This window comes from Oculina patagonica, chromosome 6 (assembly GCF_052425735.1).
Source record: "Oculina patagonica isolate OP01 chromosome 6, crgOcupat, whole genome shotgun sequence".
NCBI classification, from domain to species: Eukaryota; Metazoa; Cnidaria; class Anthozoa; order Scleractinia; family Oculinidae; genus Oculina; species Oculina patagonica.
The window spans coordinates 22968532-22987249 of NC_135763.1; the positions used below are offsets into that span (position 1 = coordinate 22968532).

The 18718-nt window shown below is 39.3% G+C and overlaps 1 protein-coding gene across 1 annotated transcript; it reads right to left on the reverse strand.

Moving 5' to 3' along the window:
- Positions 1-4099: 4099 nt before the first annotated feature.
- Positions 4100-5155, reverse strand: LOC144657939 (beta-1,3-galactosyltransferase 5-like). Its single transcript, XM_078518276.1, has one exon. The coding sequence runs from the start codon at positions 5153-5155 to the stop codon at positions 4100-4102; it is 1056 nt and encodes a 351-aa protein (XP_078374402.1).
- Positions 5156-18718: the final 13563 nt, after the last annotated feature.

Here is an 18718-nt window from a genome sequence, read left to right on the forward strand (position 1 = left end):
TCGATTTTTACTATTCCCTGAAAAAATAAATATAAATACCCCGTGCCAGGCGTGCCATTTGGTATAGCATAGTTCTTTTTATGACCCGCTGGAATGCCTGCACATTTGCACTTCAATATATATAACATGCTTCATTAGAATAAATAAATAAATAATAAAATGAATAAATGGGAATTTACAGTGGGATCTTCCACTAGGTGGTACTCTTTGATCCCACTGATTCCAGATCGAATTGGAATTTGGAAGTGTTGGTTTTTGTGGAGGGAGGAAAAACCGAAGAACCCGGAGAAAAACCCTCGGAGAAAGGACGAGAACCAACAAAAACACAACCCACATATGGTACCGGGCCGGAATCGAACCCGGGCCACATTGGTGGGAGGCGAGCGCTCTCACCACTGCGCCATCCCTGCTCCCCGAATAAGAAGATTTTTCGTCAAATCATAAGGGAGGTAACGCTGTTGGTTGCTTGAAACATCATGGTAATTTTGGACGAGCGAGTGCTGAATATTCCGTCAAGCGTTCTCAGTGTTTAGTTAGGATGAAATGAAACTGACGGACAAGGGATTTTAAGTCAGACCCGTCCCGTTCCCGCCTTTTTTCACTCGCCTCTTTTAATTCAAATCAATTGTGTTCAATACGTACGTTTTGAAGCCTTTATTTTTCCTTTTTTATGCTTCTCGATCAACATAGCCTGCGTCGCAGCTAGATCAACAATAATGAAGGAAAGTGGAGCCGCCTCACCGCACCTCCGATACGCCTGTGCTTTGATGAAAATCCCCAATAATGAAAGGTTTCATTGATTGAATATTTTCAGAATTAATTGCAACTCGAAAACAAAGAGGTTCTAGAGTGCATTTGATTGGGAAATCCGGCTTGGATTTTTAAATCCAGATTTCGGATTTCCCAATAAAATAAAAATCCAAAAACGGAGAGGGATTTTAAACCCAACCTTGAATTTCATCGATTTTTTTGGGAAATCCGAAAAAGAATTTGCAAAATCGTTCTCTTGAGAAGCGGTCTATGATCCGCCAACTGTCAGCGCGTCCAAAAGATATGTCCCACCTTAGTAGTCCATCAGCTAGTGGGGTTGTATGGCTCACTTAAGGGGAACAAACGAAACTTGTCTAATATTACTCTTTGACTATTAAGCATCATAAAACTGTGTGATAGCAAGGACAAAACGGTAGCTTTCACTGTGTAAATCGAATTTGAAATTTGCTCTCATATCCTTCTTTTGGCCGCCATCTTGGATTTTAAAACAAAAATCCTTATTTTTTTTATTCGTTCTAAAATACTTACTGATTTTTTGCTTAGATATATATTTGAGAGGTACTACATATTCGGGACATTATTTTAGCATTGTTTACGGTAATAAAAGCAAAGTACGCAATAAATGAGGTCGCAATGTCCGCCATTTTGTTTTTCAGCTCGTTTTCCTTTTGCTCCTCAATCATCTAAAATAACAAAATTACCATAAAGGCGTTCCATCGCAATGCTACGTTTTTTCAAGTATACTACACCATTAATCAGTATACCCCAAATCAGATTACATAGCTACGTCCACGCATAAGGTTAGAATAGGGCTCAGTTAAGAGATTGTTGAGTACAGAACAGACAGAATCGCCACACTCGTATAAAGTCCTCCTTCACTGCTGCTATGCTTCTTTCAACTCTTCTGGAGCGGTGAAGGAATTACCGGAAGGGAATCAGTAGCTCTTCTCTAGATTGTGGCTTGAAAATTTCCTCTTGTAACATTGAGTTCGGTTAGTGGAGATGCCTCGCGTGGTGGGAGAACCTCTGGCTTTACTTTCCCGGGCGCCGTTCACTTTTCTCTGGCTTCACTTTTTCTGGCGCCGTTCGCTTTTCTCTGGCTTCACTTTCCCTGGCGCCGTGAATCTCATAGCACAGCACATCCACACTCTGACACGTCTTCTCGTACAGCTGATACACTTATGCTTTCGTATCTTTAATGATCACCTCGGATACTGCAACTCCTCCCCGCTAATTGCCATAGCTCGGACGTACGTTTCGTACGTTGGCAAAGCTCCACTTTTCTGGTCTTCGCACCTCTTCCCTCTTTTTTAAAGTACTTTGCATGTCCGTGGGACCATATGTTTGAAATAAAGGGCTGGTTTGGAAAATGACGATTGTTTTTTTGGGGGACATATTCAAGACACTTGAATGGCAATGGTATTTTATCTACGCGCTCTCTTTTCATCGTGAAATAATTTTTAAATCTGCACTTTTTGCTTTATTTTGTGGTACAAACAGTCATATTGTGAAGAATAATCAGCAGTGGCGACGTCACATATGACATCACGTTGTTGTTTTTGAAACACTAGAATGAACGAAATCATGTTGTTAGTTCCAATAAGTTTTAAATTTGCGTTTGAAAGCGATTCGTTTACGTTAAAAGAATGCAGGCAGCTTTGTAGCTTTTTCACCGCAAAAATCCAAGATGGCGGCCAAATAAAGAAGCGTATAGGGGAGCCAATCTAAAATTCGATTTATAAGTGAAAGCTACCGTTCCAACCTTGCTATCATACATTTTTGTGATGCTTAATAGGCAAGGATTAAGATAAGACATGTTTCGTTTGTTCCCCGAAAGTGAGCCATGAACCCAAATTTTCGGATCTCAGCTGATGGACTATAGGATTTTAGGGGTCATTTCAGTTGGGCGGATTAACGTTAGCTTGGTGCGTGGTGATATTTTGGTGGGTTATAAATTAAGGTTTGGATCTGTTTCACTTTTAGCCGAAAAGGGTCTGTCCTTCCAACCTGTTGGGTCGATTTAAAATCTTTAAAGTTAAGATTTATCTACGGACATAATGATTCCTGCTACAAACGGCACAAATATGGCCTATATATTATGCTCGAAATTTTGCCTGCAAAATTTATCCAACTCTAAACTGCGTTGTTTTTTGATCAAGTTCCTTGTACATGAAGTAAATCGTTTTTGTATTTAGGCTTTTGTCTCAATTGAAGCGACGTTTGGAACTGCGTTTTATTCAAACAATGTTTGAAATTTGAAGCCTGGATTGCGAACCAATCAGATTATGAGCGCGATTTCGCTAATTATATGTTCTCATGGTAACTTTATTTCATTTCACTGTGCGCTAAATTAATAAGAACACCAAAATATCAAAGCCAGTTCAGTGTAGCTGTCAAAATTTCTAAAACCAATTTCAGCCCTTCGTCGAGACGCGAAGTGTGGCATGTTAAAATGTTTTTCTGTTTTCTACGGGATGCGCCAAATATATGGTCTTGGCTAATTCCGAATTCGTAAATATTTACCCCTGGCTTACTTATTTGTTTATTATGAAGAGATATTTTAGCATTTTATATAATTTCTAAGTAAGAGGCTCAGTCATTTTAATTTCCCTATGCAAATAAAGCAAATTTTAAATTTGGCTGTCTGTTGCTACCAAACTGCAGGGAAGTCTAGCACAAACTACTTTACAGAAGTAACAAATACAAAACAGGTTTGCGATATTAAAAATTGAGTTTTTGGTCATGTTTCCATTAATTTTTCTCAGTGAGACACCTGATGACCACTCTTAAAAGTTTCGAATTCTGAAGGAAATATATCCGATCTTTTATTTTGACGTTTTCTCTATCGTAGCGCGGGCTATCGAGAGTTGTTTGACTCAAATCACAAACGTTCCCGATTGAGAATTGACGCCGATTCTAGAGGTCTAGCAATATAAAATGTCGTTCCTTACACCGATAAAACAATTGCACTTTTTCTTTAAAGCAGAATATATTGTAAAAGATTGATTAACCAACTACATTTTGTTTATTCAAATTTAACCAACGTTTAGATTATTTTGAGATTATGTACGTTTTAGTGCTTTTACTTTGTTATTAGTACTATACAACACCTCCCAAGTCCATGGTTACCGCGTATTGTATTTAATCACATATTTTCAGAACACACCATTTGTTATGACAATATAAATAGAAACAAAGGCCTGTTATTAACAATACTGGACCACACCGCCTCTTATTTACAGGAAACGTGTAGTTCAGTTTATGTTGGGCTTTCTTGATTGAAAAGTGTATGTGTTTTAAACATTTTACTGTCTAAGTTTAAACGCGTCTATATTGTTTTTGGTGTCATTATTTCCAGTCTTGAAATATTTTCTCCAGTATTTACTGTTCCTGATTTTGTAAGTTCCTCCTCTGCTCTTTCTTTCATTGCTTCGGTGAACAGTTCCTCCGTACATTGTATCGAGGCTTTATGGTAAACAACAGTATCAGAGTAATGTTTGCACGAACTTGAACCAAACTGCAACAAACGAAATCCCCGGTGTCTCACTGGTTTGACCCCTAACTTATCTACTAATGTACCTATGTAAACGTCTTCGAGTTTCAAAGGCTTCTTAACGTCAAACAAGTCAACCAACTTATTAACCAGATCCCAGGATAACAGATAAGCTGGCCCGTTGCAGAAGGCTGGATATCTAGTTCCGTTGTATTCTTCCACAGATACTGCATATTTTCCCCTACGATGAACTATCCCACTGCTGGCCACGCGCCCCAAATAAAGCTCTGTTTTCGGTGTGTCGGAATTTCCAAGATATTCCATCAATCTGTAAGGATTAACAAATACATCATCGTCTGCTTTGAGAAGGAATTGAAAGTCGCAGTACTTTGCCGCCCATTCAACACCCATTTGCGTCTTCAATGTTAGATTGTAATAATTTTCATTCTGTGTTCCTCGTATAAAATCACCGTATTTCAACCCCTCATCTTCCAAATACTTCTTCTCGGTGCTGTCACCCACGGCTTGGCCAAGAAGAAACATCGTTTTCCACCTTGCTTTTAAGGATGGATCGCTGGCCCATGTTTTCCGAATAATGTTCCTTCTATCAAAGTTAGCAGGGGCTGTAAACACCATAATCAAAAGAAATAATTTTTCTGTGCACCGTTTACGAGATATTAAATACGTTCGGTGTGGAAGAGGTTCCACTTTCTTGATTGGCGATGCAGCCTGCACAATCACGTTAAAATGTAATGCACCTTGTTTGTCCCGTTTGTTTAGTGGAATGAAACGATTCAAATACGGGATAATGGAAAAGATTAGTGTTACAGTAACAGTACCCGCAATCAATAACGAAACGTAAATTGTTGACTTTCTTCTGACAAAGCCCATTTTTGTCCTGCCTTTCACCAGGTTTCTGGGTTATGTTCGCTTCCTTAGTCCGCTACTTCAAGGCCTTTGTTAGCATTAGCGACGTATTCACAAGTTAGAAGAGCAAGCAAAGCCAACAAGCCAACCATATATGAGATATTCATAGAAAGTGGAAGCTTAGGTGAAGGCAGTGTGTTTGTCATTATGAGATATGACCAATCAGTAAGACAGTTGTATTTTTAAACTAAGGTGGTAAAATTCTTAACGTCTTTCTTCGAAATTTTACACCTTTTCCGATTTACTTCAAATTTGTCATTCTGATTGGTTTTAAGTATTCTTTTCTTCTATTGAAATTTCGAGGTTTACTTAGATCTGTACAGAGGTCTACCCCACTGAAATGTCTCTGTGACTGCCATACATTTTAGACGCGTACGTACACAAGTTTATTAACAAGTCGATGAAATACAGTAGTCACTGTTAATTACGAAGAGATACGGTTGAAACGTTGTATGGCTACAGGATCAGACGATAAATCATAAAAATCCTCGAGAAGCGATCTATCGAAGCGAATGGTACTAAACCTTGAGGACGAATGACAAACCAACGGTGAAACTTACACGAATAACCAAACGAAACAAAGCGAAATTATGCATAAGAAACCTAACAGAATATAAATGGCACGAAAACACGAACGCGAACGAAAACAAAGAAATAACAAAAAAGAAATAACATGCAAAATAACATTAATAAGACAAAGTCAAATGCGGGAGCAACAGTCTCATCTTTGCTACAAGCCTTAAAATTAAAGCTGAGGGGGTCAAGCAAATCTTTTCCGGGAACAGTTAGCCTCTCGTGTAAATGCGAAAGAGCGCCTGATCAAAGGTTACTTGTTATCTTCCATAAAATATCATACAACTCGCGTAGGTTTAAAAGTTCCTTTCTTTTGGCACGGACGGAAACGTAAAGCACCCAGTTTTCATTGAAGCGTTTTTAAACAGAAGTTAAATAGCAGGAATTTTGCGATCTCCGTGCGATGGAAAATTTTTCATGTTTAAATATTGCGCCAGATTAATTATGTAAAGTTCAGAAAGTTTTTGATTCGTATTTCGGTTTATTGCGATAGAGAGAGTGGGGTGAAAATAGAAAGTTTCCGCGCTATAATTTTAAGGCTTGTATTTTCCTCCTTTGAACCATACAATTTCGCAATTTCGCCAACTCTAAGAAATACATGGGGAATTCCGGCAAATTCCATTTCTGAAGCTGAAATGCCTGGCTTTGAGGAAGCCCCCAGCCAGCATTTAGATACTGTTTAGACAACACTTAATATTCAGTGACAGCTGGTTAAAAGTAATGTTACTCTAAGTCATAGTTTTAATTTAAAAAAGAAAACAGAAAAAAGAACGAGTTGTTCTCTAAAGCAAAGAGCGCACAGTTTTCAATAAGAGGTTCGAATCGTTTGCATTGAACTGCCCTGTATCCAGCAAAGCGACAAATTAATATCCGGAGTACTTCAGATTTTGAGCGCGGAATAAAACAAAATGCACAATAGAAAGAGAATCTTCCATAGCCATTCTTCCTTACAAAAATCACAAAATAATGCCGTGGCATTTGTAAAAACAAAAAGGTAATTTAGGACTACGTGTTATTAAAAAGATGCACATCTGGAGTTTTGCCCACAATTCAGCAGGCTAGATTTGGACTACTTTAATTAAAAATTTAATATTTTATTTGATTTCGTTTTAACACCCTTCTGACACTTTTAAGTCTGTCGTGTGACAATTTTACGTTTTGCAATGGCGGCCTCCCAAGGAATAGCAGATACAAGAAGTGTGATCAGAGTTGCTATACACACATCGCTTATGGTTGTTTTGATATGTTTGTCGTTAACAGGCAATATTTTCGTCTGTCTCGCCATGTATCGCAATAGAAGACTTCGAACCATCACCAACATGTACGTGTTAGCGCTCGCGCTCTCAGACTTGTCAATGGCCATTTTTGTGTTTCCATTTTCTACGATTGCTTCGGCTTTACGCGAATGGCCTTTTGATTACAACTTCTGTCAGTTTAATGGTTTCATGTCGTACTATTGGGGTGCTGTATCAATTTTTATTCTGGCTCTTACAGCAATCAATCGATATTTTTGCATTGTCAAGCCTCAATATTATCAAACTCGTTTCACGAAAAAGAAAACCGTGGTATCTCTCGTGTTAGTCTGGATAATCGCATTGTTTCTGGGTATCCTGGTTGTCATGGTAGCCCATGTCGAATTTCAATGGCATCCCGATAATTTATACTGCAGAGAAGTGTTACCTCGAAACATGTCCCAGCTGGTTGTGTTTTTGCTGCTAGTTGGTTGTTTTATTGCTCTTCCATCATTGTGCATTGTTATTGGTTACGGGAGCGTTTTTTACGCTATAAGAAAACACAACAATGCCGTTGCGCCATCTTTGCAACGTGGGAACACCTCTGAACACAGGCGAGCCGAGGAAGTCAGGACATCTCGGATATTATTCGCTGCAGTTGTGGGTGTTTGTGCTTGCTGGGTGCCGACAATTGCTATATTAATTCTAGAATACGCTTTCCAATTGCCACTTCCTTCGACTATTGCGTTATTAAGAGTTTTATTTGCATCGTTCAGCTCGTGGATAAACCCAATAATATACGGAGTGATGAACCGCGCTATGCGAAAGGAATTTCTAAAAATATTGCACTGTGAGAAAGGAAACTAACTGTCGATTATTTTAACTGCAGGCAGAGTTAAAAATCATGGTCTTATTAACCGGGTTTAATCCAATAGTCACACTTGTTACACGAATTCATCACATCTGCACTTGGTCTAGATAGACAGTTAGACATCCTCGGATACCCAGGGGCAGTTAGTGGGGCGAGGGAAACGCGAAAATGCGGGTAAAAAATAGCGCGAAACTGCGGGGGAAAAAATCGGCATATAACGCTATTTTTTTACCCGCATTCTCGCGTTTCCCTCGCCCCACTTACTGCCCCTGGGTCTCCGAGGATGATAGTTAGGGCCTGTTTACAAGCAGGCGGGTAACCCTAGCACATAGGGTTACCCTAGCACCTAGGGTTACCCTAGCGCTCCCACATTTCTTCTTTTTTTCATCGACGTGTTTACAAGGCGCTAGGGTTACCCTAGCACCTAGGGTAACCCTAGCTGAGTGCTAGGGTTACCCTAGCTGCTAGGGTAACCCTAGCGCCTTGTAAACGCTCTGCTAGGGATAACTCGCCTACCCGGGACAACTTTATTTTGGCTCCAAAAAGCTAAATATGTTTAAAAATACCGACAAAAACAGCGAATTGTGACCAAGAAACATCGTGTTCGTTCGCAATTTGTCGTATTTTTGCACTGGAACGGAATTATTTTCGAATAACAGTTTCTAACGACAAAATTTTACAAGGTTAACTGAAGCGTAACCGGTGTAAGTTGACCCGGGTAAGTAGGGTTACCCTACCTGCGAATTTTGCTTGTAAACCCGGGCTATCTTCTAACCCTCTTGATAGGGTAACCCTAGCACCTAGGGTTACCCTACCTGCTTGTAAACAGGCCCTTAGATAGATAGATAACTTTATTTTACATGGATAGAATACTTAGCTCAAAAGCTAGTTTACAGGTTCTCCATGAAAATACATTAAATACTATGTACTTATTGACTGAGTGGGAGGGCCGGACGGGAAAATATTTGGCTCGAGGTCAGGACGTACGGACCGAGCGCAGCGAGGTCCGTGCGTCCTGACCGAGAGCCAAATATTTTCCCGTCCGGCCCGACCTAACTCAGTCAATAAGCATTTTATCATATGACCTGACTGAATTTTTTTTTCTTTCTATTCGTGGATACAGACGCGGCAGCCCGTTTCGCGCGCATTTTGAAAAGCCAATGGTAGCTCGTAATTTGTTTGGGAAGCCAGTAAAGTGCATTTGAGAAGTTTAAAAACTTCTGTTAAAATTGTCAACCAAATCTCCAAGTTTTAGCTCCATTCCAAGAAGATTTAAATCCGACTAAATGCCTCGTACATGATTGCAGTAAGTAGAAATTTCAAAGGAAACGTTTATGAAGGACTACAACAAAGAATTTGCACGACGTTTCGGCTAGTCTTGCTCGTCTCTCGGCGAAGACTGAATTTATCCTGATTGAACAACTTAGCGACGTTTCTTCTGAGCCGAAATTCACAATTGGTTTGAACGAGAGGATTAATTAATTTTCCACCAAGAAGGATTTTGGATATTAAAAACAACATTAGATCTTAATCTACGAAACTACATAAAGACTTGGAAAGGGATTGTACTGGCAGTTCAGGATTTTGCTTCGCTTCGTTTCCCTTCGGCTTCAAGTTGTTTTGTTTACCACGGATCATAGGATTCATGAACGTCTGCTGTTGCTGCTTAGTCCTTGAATTCGTTAGTTCCTCGACGATGTTGAGCTCTGCATTACAGTTGATGTCCAAATTGTGCTTAAAATGCTTTGTGAAAACAAGCGGAAAACTGTGTCATTATCAGGTTATGCACCTATCAATGTTAAGCCCGAGGGGGGGGGGGGGTCGGGCAAGGGGTGGGGATTTTGACATTTTCTATAAAAAAATGTCAAATTCCCCACCCCCGGGACAAAATAATTGGTCAAAATCCCCATGAAAGGTGGTCAGATGTCCTTCAAACCTTCTATATATGACCAAAATCCCTACCCTGGGGCCATCACGTACGATCAAAATCCCTACCCTGGGGACCTACCTCACGATCAAATTCCCGTGGTTAGCCCGACCCCCCCCCCCCCCTCGGGCTTAACATTGATAGGTGCATTAGTCGTAAACATGTCCTCGCATTTTGTTTGTTGTGATTAAAAATTACGCAGCAGAAAGAGAAATTTGAGTTTACTTCGCTTTTGCATTTTGTCTTCAATGTTTATCATGACTTCAAACCAGGATACGTCTTTGTCCGATTATGTTGGTTTTTTTTGACGGCTTTTATTTCGATTTTATTGTTGTTGTCAGGAGTATTTCTTCATCAATTGGCAAGTTTAAACACGTTTTGTTTTCATTTTTGCGCCTGCAAACTACATCGCTTTCTAGATAGTAAAGTTTTGATAAACATGTTGGACATTCTTTGCCTTTTAGAAAAATCTTAACTATGGTTTATCTGAATTCAAAGCTGTGGAATCATTTGGTTCCAATTCCGGCATCTCGCAGCAGTAGCGGGGCCGTACGCCTTTCTAGTGGGGCCGTACGGCTTTTTCCGGCCCTGCTAGAGCGAGGCGTACGGCCCTCATACGGGACTTTTTTTCATATGGTTTTCCAAGGAAATTGCGCGCGGGTCCGTACGGATCATATGATAATAAAAAATATCAACTATTTACAAGAATATATTACGGGATTAAAATCAGTTAGATTTAAAATCGAGACTTCGTATTAGCTTAATAAATTAAAGTCCTTGGTGCCAAACCTCGTCTGGAAGCATATTCCATTTGTTCGCTGCATAATATTTAAATGAATTGAGATTATGTTTCGTATTTGACTTTAGGTAATGAAAGTATGTTTCAGTCAATGTACTGAATGTGGCTCATCCACGTTATAACAATAGATTTTTTTTATATAAAAGCAACGTGACGAGTACCCTTTTTTCCCGTAGAAGACTGAGACAGTTTCCTTGATATTTCAATAAACAGAAACCAGTCAGTAACATACATTCACAAACATATCAGCTCCAAAGAAATGTCACTACGGATTTCGATGACGATCGATTTGTGTACAATTCAAAATATTTATAAACTATAAAAAGATATATTAGGTAGATTCATCGGAGGAATGTATTTGTAGTTGAAAACCTGTAATCCTGTTGATATTTTTAGTCTACAATTCTTTAATTCGATGTTTTCACCGTTCCCATAATTCACCTTGTTTACCTCCCACCCCCCCCCCCCCCAAAAAAAAAAAAATAAATAAATAAATAAATAAATAAATGCATAAGCATTGTTTTGAATTTCTCTTGGGATTTACAATGACGTACAGTCGTCCCCAGAGAAACTGAAGACAATGCTTCTGCAAATGTTAATTCTGAGGGGGTAAACAAAGTATATTATCATATGACCCGTACGGACCCGCGCGCAATTTCCATGAAAAAAAGTCCCGTATGAGGGCCGTACGCCTCGCTCTAGCAGGGCCGGAAAAAGCCGTACGGCCCCACTAGAAAGGCGTACGGCCCCGCTACTGCTGCGAGATGCCGGAATTGGAACCAAATGATTCCACAGCTTTGAATTCAGATAAACCATATATAGTTAAGATTTTTCTAAAAGGCAAAGAATGTCCAACATGTTTATCAAAACTTTACTATCTAGAAAGCGATGTAGTTTGCAGGCGCAAAAATGAAAACAAAACGTGTTTAAACTTGCCAATTGATGAAGAAATACTCCTGACAACAACAATAAAATCGAAATAAAAGCCGTCAAAAAAAACCAACATAATCGGACAAAGACGTATCCTGGTTTGAAGTCATGATAAACATTGAAGACAAAATGCAAAAGCGAAGTAAACTCAAATTTCTCTTTCTGCTGCGTAATTTTTAATCACAACAAACAAAATGCGAGTACATGTTTACGACTAACCTGATAATGACACAGTTTTCCGCTTGTTTTCACAAAGCATTTTAAGCACAATTTGGACATCAACTGTAATGCAGAGCTCAACATCGTCGAGGAACTAACGAATTCAAGGACTAAGCAGCAACAGCAGACGTTCATGAATCCTATGATCCGTGGTAAACAAAACAACTTGAAGCCGAAGGGAAACGAAGCGAAGCAAAATCCTGAACTGCCAGTACAATCCCTTTCCAAGTCTTTATGTAGTTTCGTAGATTAAGATCTAATGTTGTTTTTAATATCCAAAATCCTTCTTGGTGGAAAATTAATTAATCCTCTCGTTCAAACCAATTGTGAATTTCGGCTCAGAAGAAACGTCGCTAAGTTGTTCAATCAGGATAAATTCAGTCTTCGCCGAGAGACGAGCAAGACTAGCCGAAACGTCGTGCAAATTCTTTGTTGTAGTCCTTCATAAACGTTTCCTTTGAAATTTCTACTTACTGCAATCATGTACGAGGCATTTAGTCGGATTTAAATCTTCTTGGAATGGAGCTAAAACTTGGAGATTTGGTTGACAATTTTAACAGAAGTTTTTAAACTTCTCAAATGCACTTTACTGGCTTCCCAAACAAATTACGAGCTACCATTGGCTTTTCAAAATGCGCGCGAAACGGGCTGCCGCGTCTGTATCCATCCTGACCTCGAGTCAAATATTTTCCCGTCCGGCCCTCCCACTCAGTCAATAAGTACATATTATGGCATCGTGAGAAAAGCGAAAACGCCAAAAAAAACTTTCCGTACAAAATGTCGCGAAGCATTTGGTCATCGTTTTAAGGTGGCTAGTAATAGTTTACTCAGAATAAGACATGCCCGTCTTTGGTGTTCTATCGCAGCTATACCAATAATGTTAAGAGAAATATTTGAAAACAAACTTATGCAAGGTCTACGGATAAGGAAATTGAGGCCATTGAGACGTCAAAATTGCCGTTGCAACATCATATGAGGTCAAAGATACCCTATTTTGAGGCTAATAACTCAAAAACTACTCGGTGGAAGTTCTTGATTTTGATATTTTTACCTAACATTTTTGCCCATTTTTGAACATTTTTGCCAATTTTTTTAAAAAAAAATATGTAGACAGGATTCGGAGCTACGTCAATTTTTCATAAATTTAAGGTGGCTCTGGACTCCACATACAGAAGTTTTCTAAAAATTATAAATTCTTTTTTATGTCCATAACAAAAATATATGGATAAAAAACTTTAACCCTAGTTTTAAATTTTTCTCAATGTTCCTTCTGTCGTTGCTATGCCATTACCCTACAATTTTTCATTTCCTACATTCAAAGTTTAACATTCACTTATCGTTAAGCTGTATAGAATGCCAATATGTTAAAAAATGTTCTTTGCCTTTCTGGTCGTTGCTATGCCATTTACACCTACATTTCCCTTACACCCACTCTTGCTAAAGTGCAAATTGAACATAGCCACCTAAATTTAAGTTAAAAAACAAGAACTAGATTGAGAAGCTTAAAATCGGGCGCTTTGCCTTGAAAGGCAGGGTTCAGTACAGCAGAAACCACGAAGCAGTTACTTAAGTAGCACTCAGTCCGACTGTGTTTGTGTAAGTCACAGGGCTTGCATGAGCTGTATTAGTGTGCATAATATAATATCTAGAACGTTGTCGAGATTGCATTATTACTTAATGACATGATGGTTTCAATTTATAAATGTATTTCACACAATACAAATAAACGATTGAAGTAGACGACTAGAAAATGTAAAGTTTTAAGACTTAGCAAAGTGCAGTGTATTGGTAATACTGTAAGGTGCGGTTTCACCTGAAGGTCGTGTGCTTTTCGGTATTTTCCAGCCATTGCACTTTGATGGGACAGTACTACAACTGTTTACCGGGGAACTACTATTGTCAAGAAAATGATCACAACTTGTTGATGAATGATTGAACATTTGTTTCATACCATTACTGTAATAGCAATTGATGAAGGCTTTATGAAATCGTAACTTAATCGCATTGCAAGTTTTCCGCGCTTCACGCTCGCCCTCGCACTTCGCGCTCGCTGTATCGCGCTTCACGCGCCCGCAAAATAAACCACCTGTTCTGGGCACAAGTTGTCGGAACATGACTATTCGGTCCCAGACCTCGTCTCTATCTCCCGCCCCCACCTCTTAATTGTTATCAAACGTGACTCTTTTAGGCCCAATTCATCCCCTACCTCCATCCCCCACCATGGGCGTCTCAGATTCTAATCGCTGATCCCACGCGCCAAAATCCGAGAGATCCCTGAAATACCTCTCACTAATTGCTGCTCAGCTACGAATTTTCATATGCATCTCTGTAGACCTACATGACCGCCGGTTTAACCAAAAAAGAATTCAGCCTGCATAGAAAGACTTCGTTTTTGGGACTTGCAGACGTTTTTGTTTATACTAAAACTCCCCGGCATACTGTATTTCGTGACTGGACTGGACTGGACTGGACTGGGACATAAAACGGGACTAGTAAAACGCGGACTAGTAAAACGCGGACTTGTAAAACGCCTCTAGACACTTCCTTGGCCACAATCATCTTACGGCTCTCTTCAATACATAATGTCTCAAAAAAAATAGTAACCTCAGAAAGAAGTCAGAAGCAAATAAGGTCGAAAGACCGATTAAAATAACGGCAAATGTTCTAATGTCACGAACGAGGAGTCGTGTAGGCCCGTCACCTTTATTTACCACATACTGCCCCCAAATTAAAACAGTACCCTCAGAAAGAAGTAGAGGCAAATAAGGTCGAAAGACCGAAAAATTAACGGCAAATATTCTAATGTCACGAACGTAGGAGTCGTGTAGGCCCGTCACCTTTATTTACCATTGACTGTTGATTTCTGGACGGGCCCCGTTCTACCTCGTGCGAGCAATACAAACGACTGCATTCAACAGACGTCAAGTAGTGGAAAGAAAGAAACATATGCACACAACTCATAGCATCAATCCCGTTGTTTTAGTAGGGGTTTGCAGAACGAACATGTGCTATACTGCAAAAAAACATCTCCACGCTAAAACAGACCATAGAGTGCTCAAAAAAGCTAGAAATATGCCGTCGAAGAAACACACAAAAGCTTCAAACACAAATTGTTTCGCTCGCTAAACCGTTTAGTTTTATCCGATTTACAAGCGCTTGTTTTACAAGTCCGCGTTCTACAAGTCCGTGCTTAACAAGCCCTCGTTTTACAAGTCCGCGTTTTACAAGTCCGCGTTTTACTAGTCCGCGTTTTACAAGTCCGCGTTTTACTAGTCCGCGTTTTACTAGTCCGCCTTTTACAAGTCCGCGTTTTACAAGTCCGCGTTTTACTAGTCCGCGTTTTACAAGTCCGCGTTTTACTAGTCCGCGTTATACTAGTCCGCGTTTTACAAGTCCGCGTTTTACTAGTCCGCGTTTTACTAGTCCAGTCCAGTCCTCGAAATACAGTATGCCAAAACTCCCCGCCCTCTAAAGATAAGTCCTTGACGGTTCTTGTCGTTTTTCGGTGCCTATTCATCTTCGGCATCTTTCTCATCCACCTCTCGTTCTGTCCTGTGTCTGTCACACACGAAGAAAAGCATCTCAAAAAATCGCCACAAAGAATATAAAACCATATATCGAAAGTTTCTTATTCTAAAATTTTATCATACGTCTTAATTCAGAGCTACAAAGAAGTTCCTCCTATTATTATACTTTCTTACAGTACCTCTTTCCACTAGCATTTTCATCCTTCGCGGCGAGGTAGCGCGCCGAGACTAATGGAATAGAACTATAATAACTATTACAACATTCATTTTTAAAATAGTTTCCCAAGCCGACTAAGCTAACTAACTATGTATCTTTCAGTAAACAAAACATGCCGTTATGACGCCGGAAATCCAGCTCACGCATACTATACCCCGTGACTCACGCAAACCTCCGACTTACGTGCTACTACAGTCATTCCTTTCTAAACATTTTTTTTGACCACCACCGTACCTTTCTACCCAAAAAACTCATGAAACCGCCCGGTTTTAACCTGTTTTAACCTTTCAAAAATTAGAGCGTTCGAAACTAAATAAGATCCGTAATCACAAACAACATACAGCCGTTTACCAGCACTCTTTAAAACTCCTGAAACCCTTCAAAATCAGGCAAAATAAATCTTTGAAATAACCTTTATCAATGTTTCTTATTTTTTATTCAGTTCTATAAAATGCCTTTCATACACTACTGTCAAACAAAAATTTCAATTTCCTCAAGTTTCAAGACAAAAGAATAACAAATATTTCGTGCACAAGTATTTGATTAAGCCAATATTATCACGTCTAAAAATACTTCAAGCAATTCAGTGAAAACCCGTTTTTTTTTCGTATCAACGAAAACCACTTTCGAATAATCAATACATGAAAATAACAATAAGATAAAAAGGAAGAAAGGAACCTTTCTAATTATTTGAAGACTTTCAAAGCCGTGATATTATGCATCCAATCCGCGATAAAATTTAATTACAACAAAATCCAAGTTCTCATTTTGAAGTCCATTTTTTTCAGTTGATACCTTAATCCAACTTGTGAAAAATTCCATTCAAGTTCCTATTAATACTGTACATTCCCAATGTTTTGCTCAGGTCTTCAGAAGCGTCTTACTAACCAAATCTAAAATAATTCCAAAACATGCTGTACAAACATTCTACTCTTTGTGACAAACGACTTGACGACCAATTGTTCAGAAATGAAAATCGACACAGTTCTTGCTAAATAAAAAAAAAGTTTTACGGCGGAGTCAGGCTCAAAAAATATACCGCAAGATCACACCCCCATTCATAGTCAGAAACCAGTAAACCATCTAGTTTGCTAAAAAAAAACACGGCGTGACATCAATGACGTTACCTTTTTCATTTACAAAAATAACTTTAACTTGTCAAAGTAAGTGCAATTTCACAATGGTGAATATCAGTACAGTATGGGGCCCAGTTCTCGGCCGGGTCCAGTTCTCGGCCACTTTGTGTTTAACGCGTTTTTTCACACTCCAGTTGAATTAAAAGAAAAAGGTATTTCCTTCAAACGATAGACTGATTCATGTGCTTTAAGTATCTTGAGTTTGATCGTTCAATTCGATATAGAAAGCTCACACGTCGAGTTTACGCGGAGGTAGGTGAATTTGCATTCCCGAAAAATTTGTTTGTTTACGCTCCTTAAAATTCATGGATGTAGTTAAATTCGTATTTTATCCAAAAGCCCCCACCATACGAGCTAATTTTTGGCGTGTGAAACGTAGAATAATTCAGCTTTCTGCTTTAGTTAACTTTTTGTTGAACCGTTGTATTTTTTGGTCTTAATTTACTTCGAAATTTTTTCTTGCGACGTTTGCGTATTTGCCAGTTCTCGGCCACCCTGCTCGCTATCACAGCTTAGCGCTTGGTTTTTAATATAATTTCATCTGCTGCTGCCAGAATGAAAGAAATAAATGTTTTAAAACTAAAGTTCAATCTTATCTCTAAGTTTTGAGCTGACTCTTGTCTTGTCTATTATTTCTACAACACCTAAATCTTTCAAGACCTTTTCACTGCAAAATAAACCATCTAAATGCACGGGTCACACAATGCGGTTTTGCCAGAACCTGCACATAGGCAACTAGCTAGGCGCGTTAAAATCCTTCTTTTCTAAAGTAAAACAAAGCCTCATAAAAATAATTTGGGATCGATATAACATAAATAGGTTTACAGAGTGATTTTATGACTGTGAAAATTAATTGAGCATTTTTTTTACAGATAATTACGCACAAGCTAGCTTTTTAGTGGCCGAGAACTGGGCCAAGGTGGCCGAGAACTGGGCCCACAAATGGAGCTTTTATTTTTATTATTGCTCGGGCAAATTAATTTTTGATCGGTCGATAGCTTTACACCAAAAAGCTGAATAATGTAGCTAGCTCTGGGAGAAATTTCAAGTTCCTGCGGTTCTTCTGAGGTAAGAAATACAAGTTTACGTCAAAAGTGGCCGAGAACTGGGCCCCATACTGTACTTTGCCCATGGATGTAGTTAAATTCGTATTTTATCCAAAAGCCCCCACCATACGAGCTAATTTTTGGCATGTGAAACGTAGAATAATTCAGCTTTCTGCTTTAGTTAACTTTTCGTTGAACCGTTGTATTTTTTGGTCTTAATTTACTTCGAATTTTTTTTCTTGCGACGTTTGCGTATTTGCCAGTTCTCGGCCACCCTGCTCGCTATCACAGCTTAGCGCTTGGTTTTTAATATAATTTCATCTGCTGCTGCCAGAATGAAAGAAATAAATGTTTTAAAACTAAAGTTCAATCTTATCTTCTCGTCAGCTCCGAGGGTAAATAAATTTTATTGATTGATTGATTGATTGTAAGCTTTTTTCTCTGTCCTTCCGCCGAAGAAAAAAAACACAACCTGATTACACATTAACCCAAAAGTCGACCAAGTGTGCCTGCAACGATTTCCTGTCAAAACTAAAATGAAAACCATTGCGGTATGCGTCACCCGTAGCGGTTTTGTAGCAACCCCAAGCTACGTCTTTTTGGCCGCGCCAGGATACTACGCTCTAGGACGACCAAAGGGTAAACTATAAATCGGCCACGCCCGATTAATAAAATAAATTGACCTTATTTTACCTGGGGAGCACGTAACAGTCAACGATTGACAAGCCTGTGGCCCTCGGATTTCCGATCGAATTGGAATTTAGCAGTTTTTGGTTTTTGTGGAGAGAGGAAAACCAGAGAACCCAAAGAAAGACCCTCGGAGCAAGGACGAGAACCAACAACAAACTCGACCCATACATGACGCCGGGTCCGGGAATCGAACCCGGCCACATTGGTGGTAGGCGAGTGCTCTTACCACTGTGCTATGTTATCTATAACATTTTTTGGTATACGTTCACAGAAAGATGATCTGTGTATTTTGGTCAAAGAATTTGTGATTTCAGCTGTATTGTCTCAATTTTACGCTCTCTCGAGTGTGGTCTTTGTCCC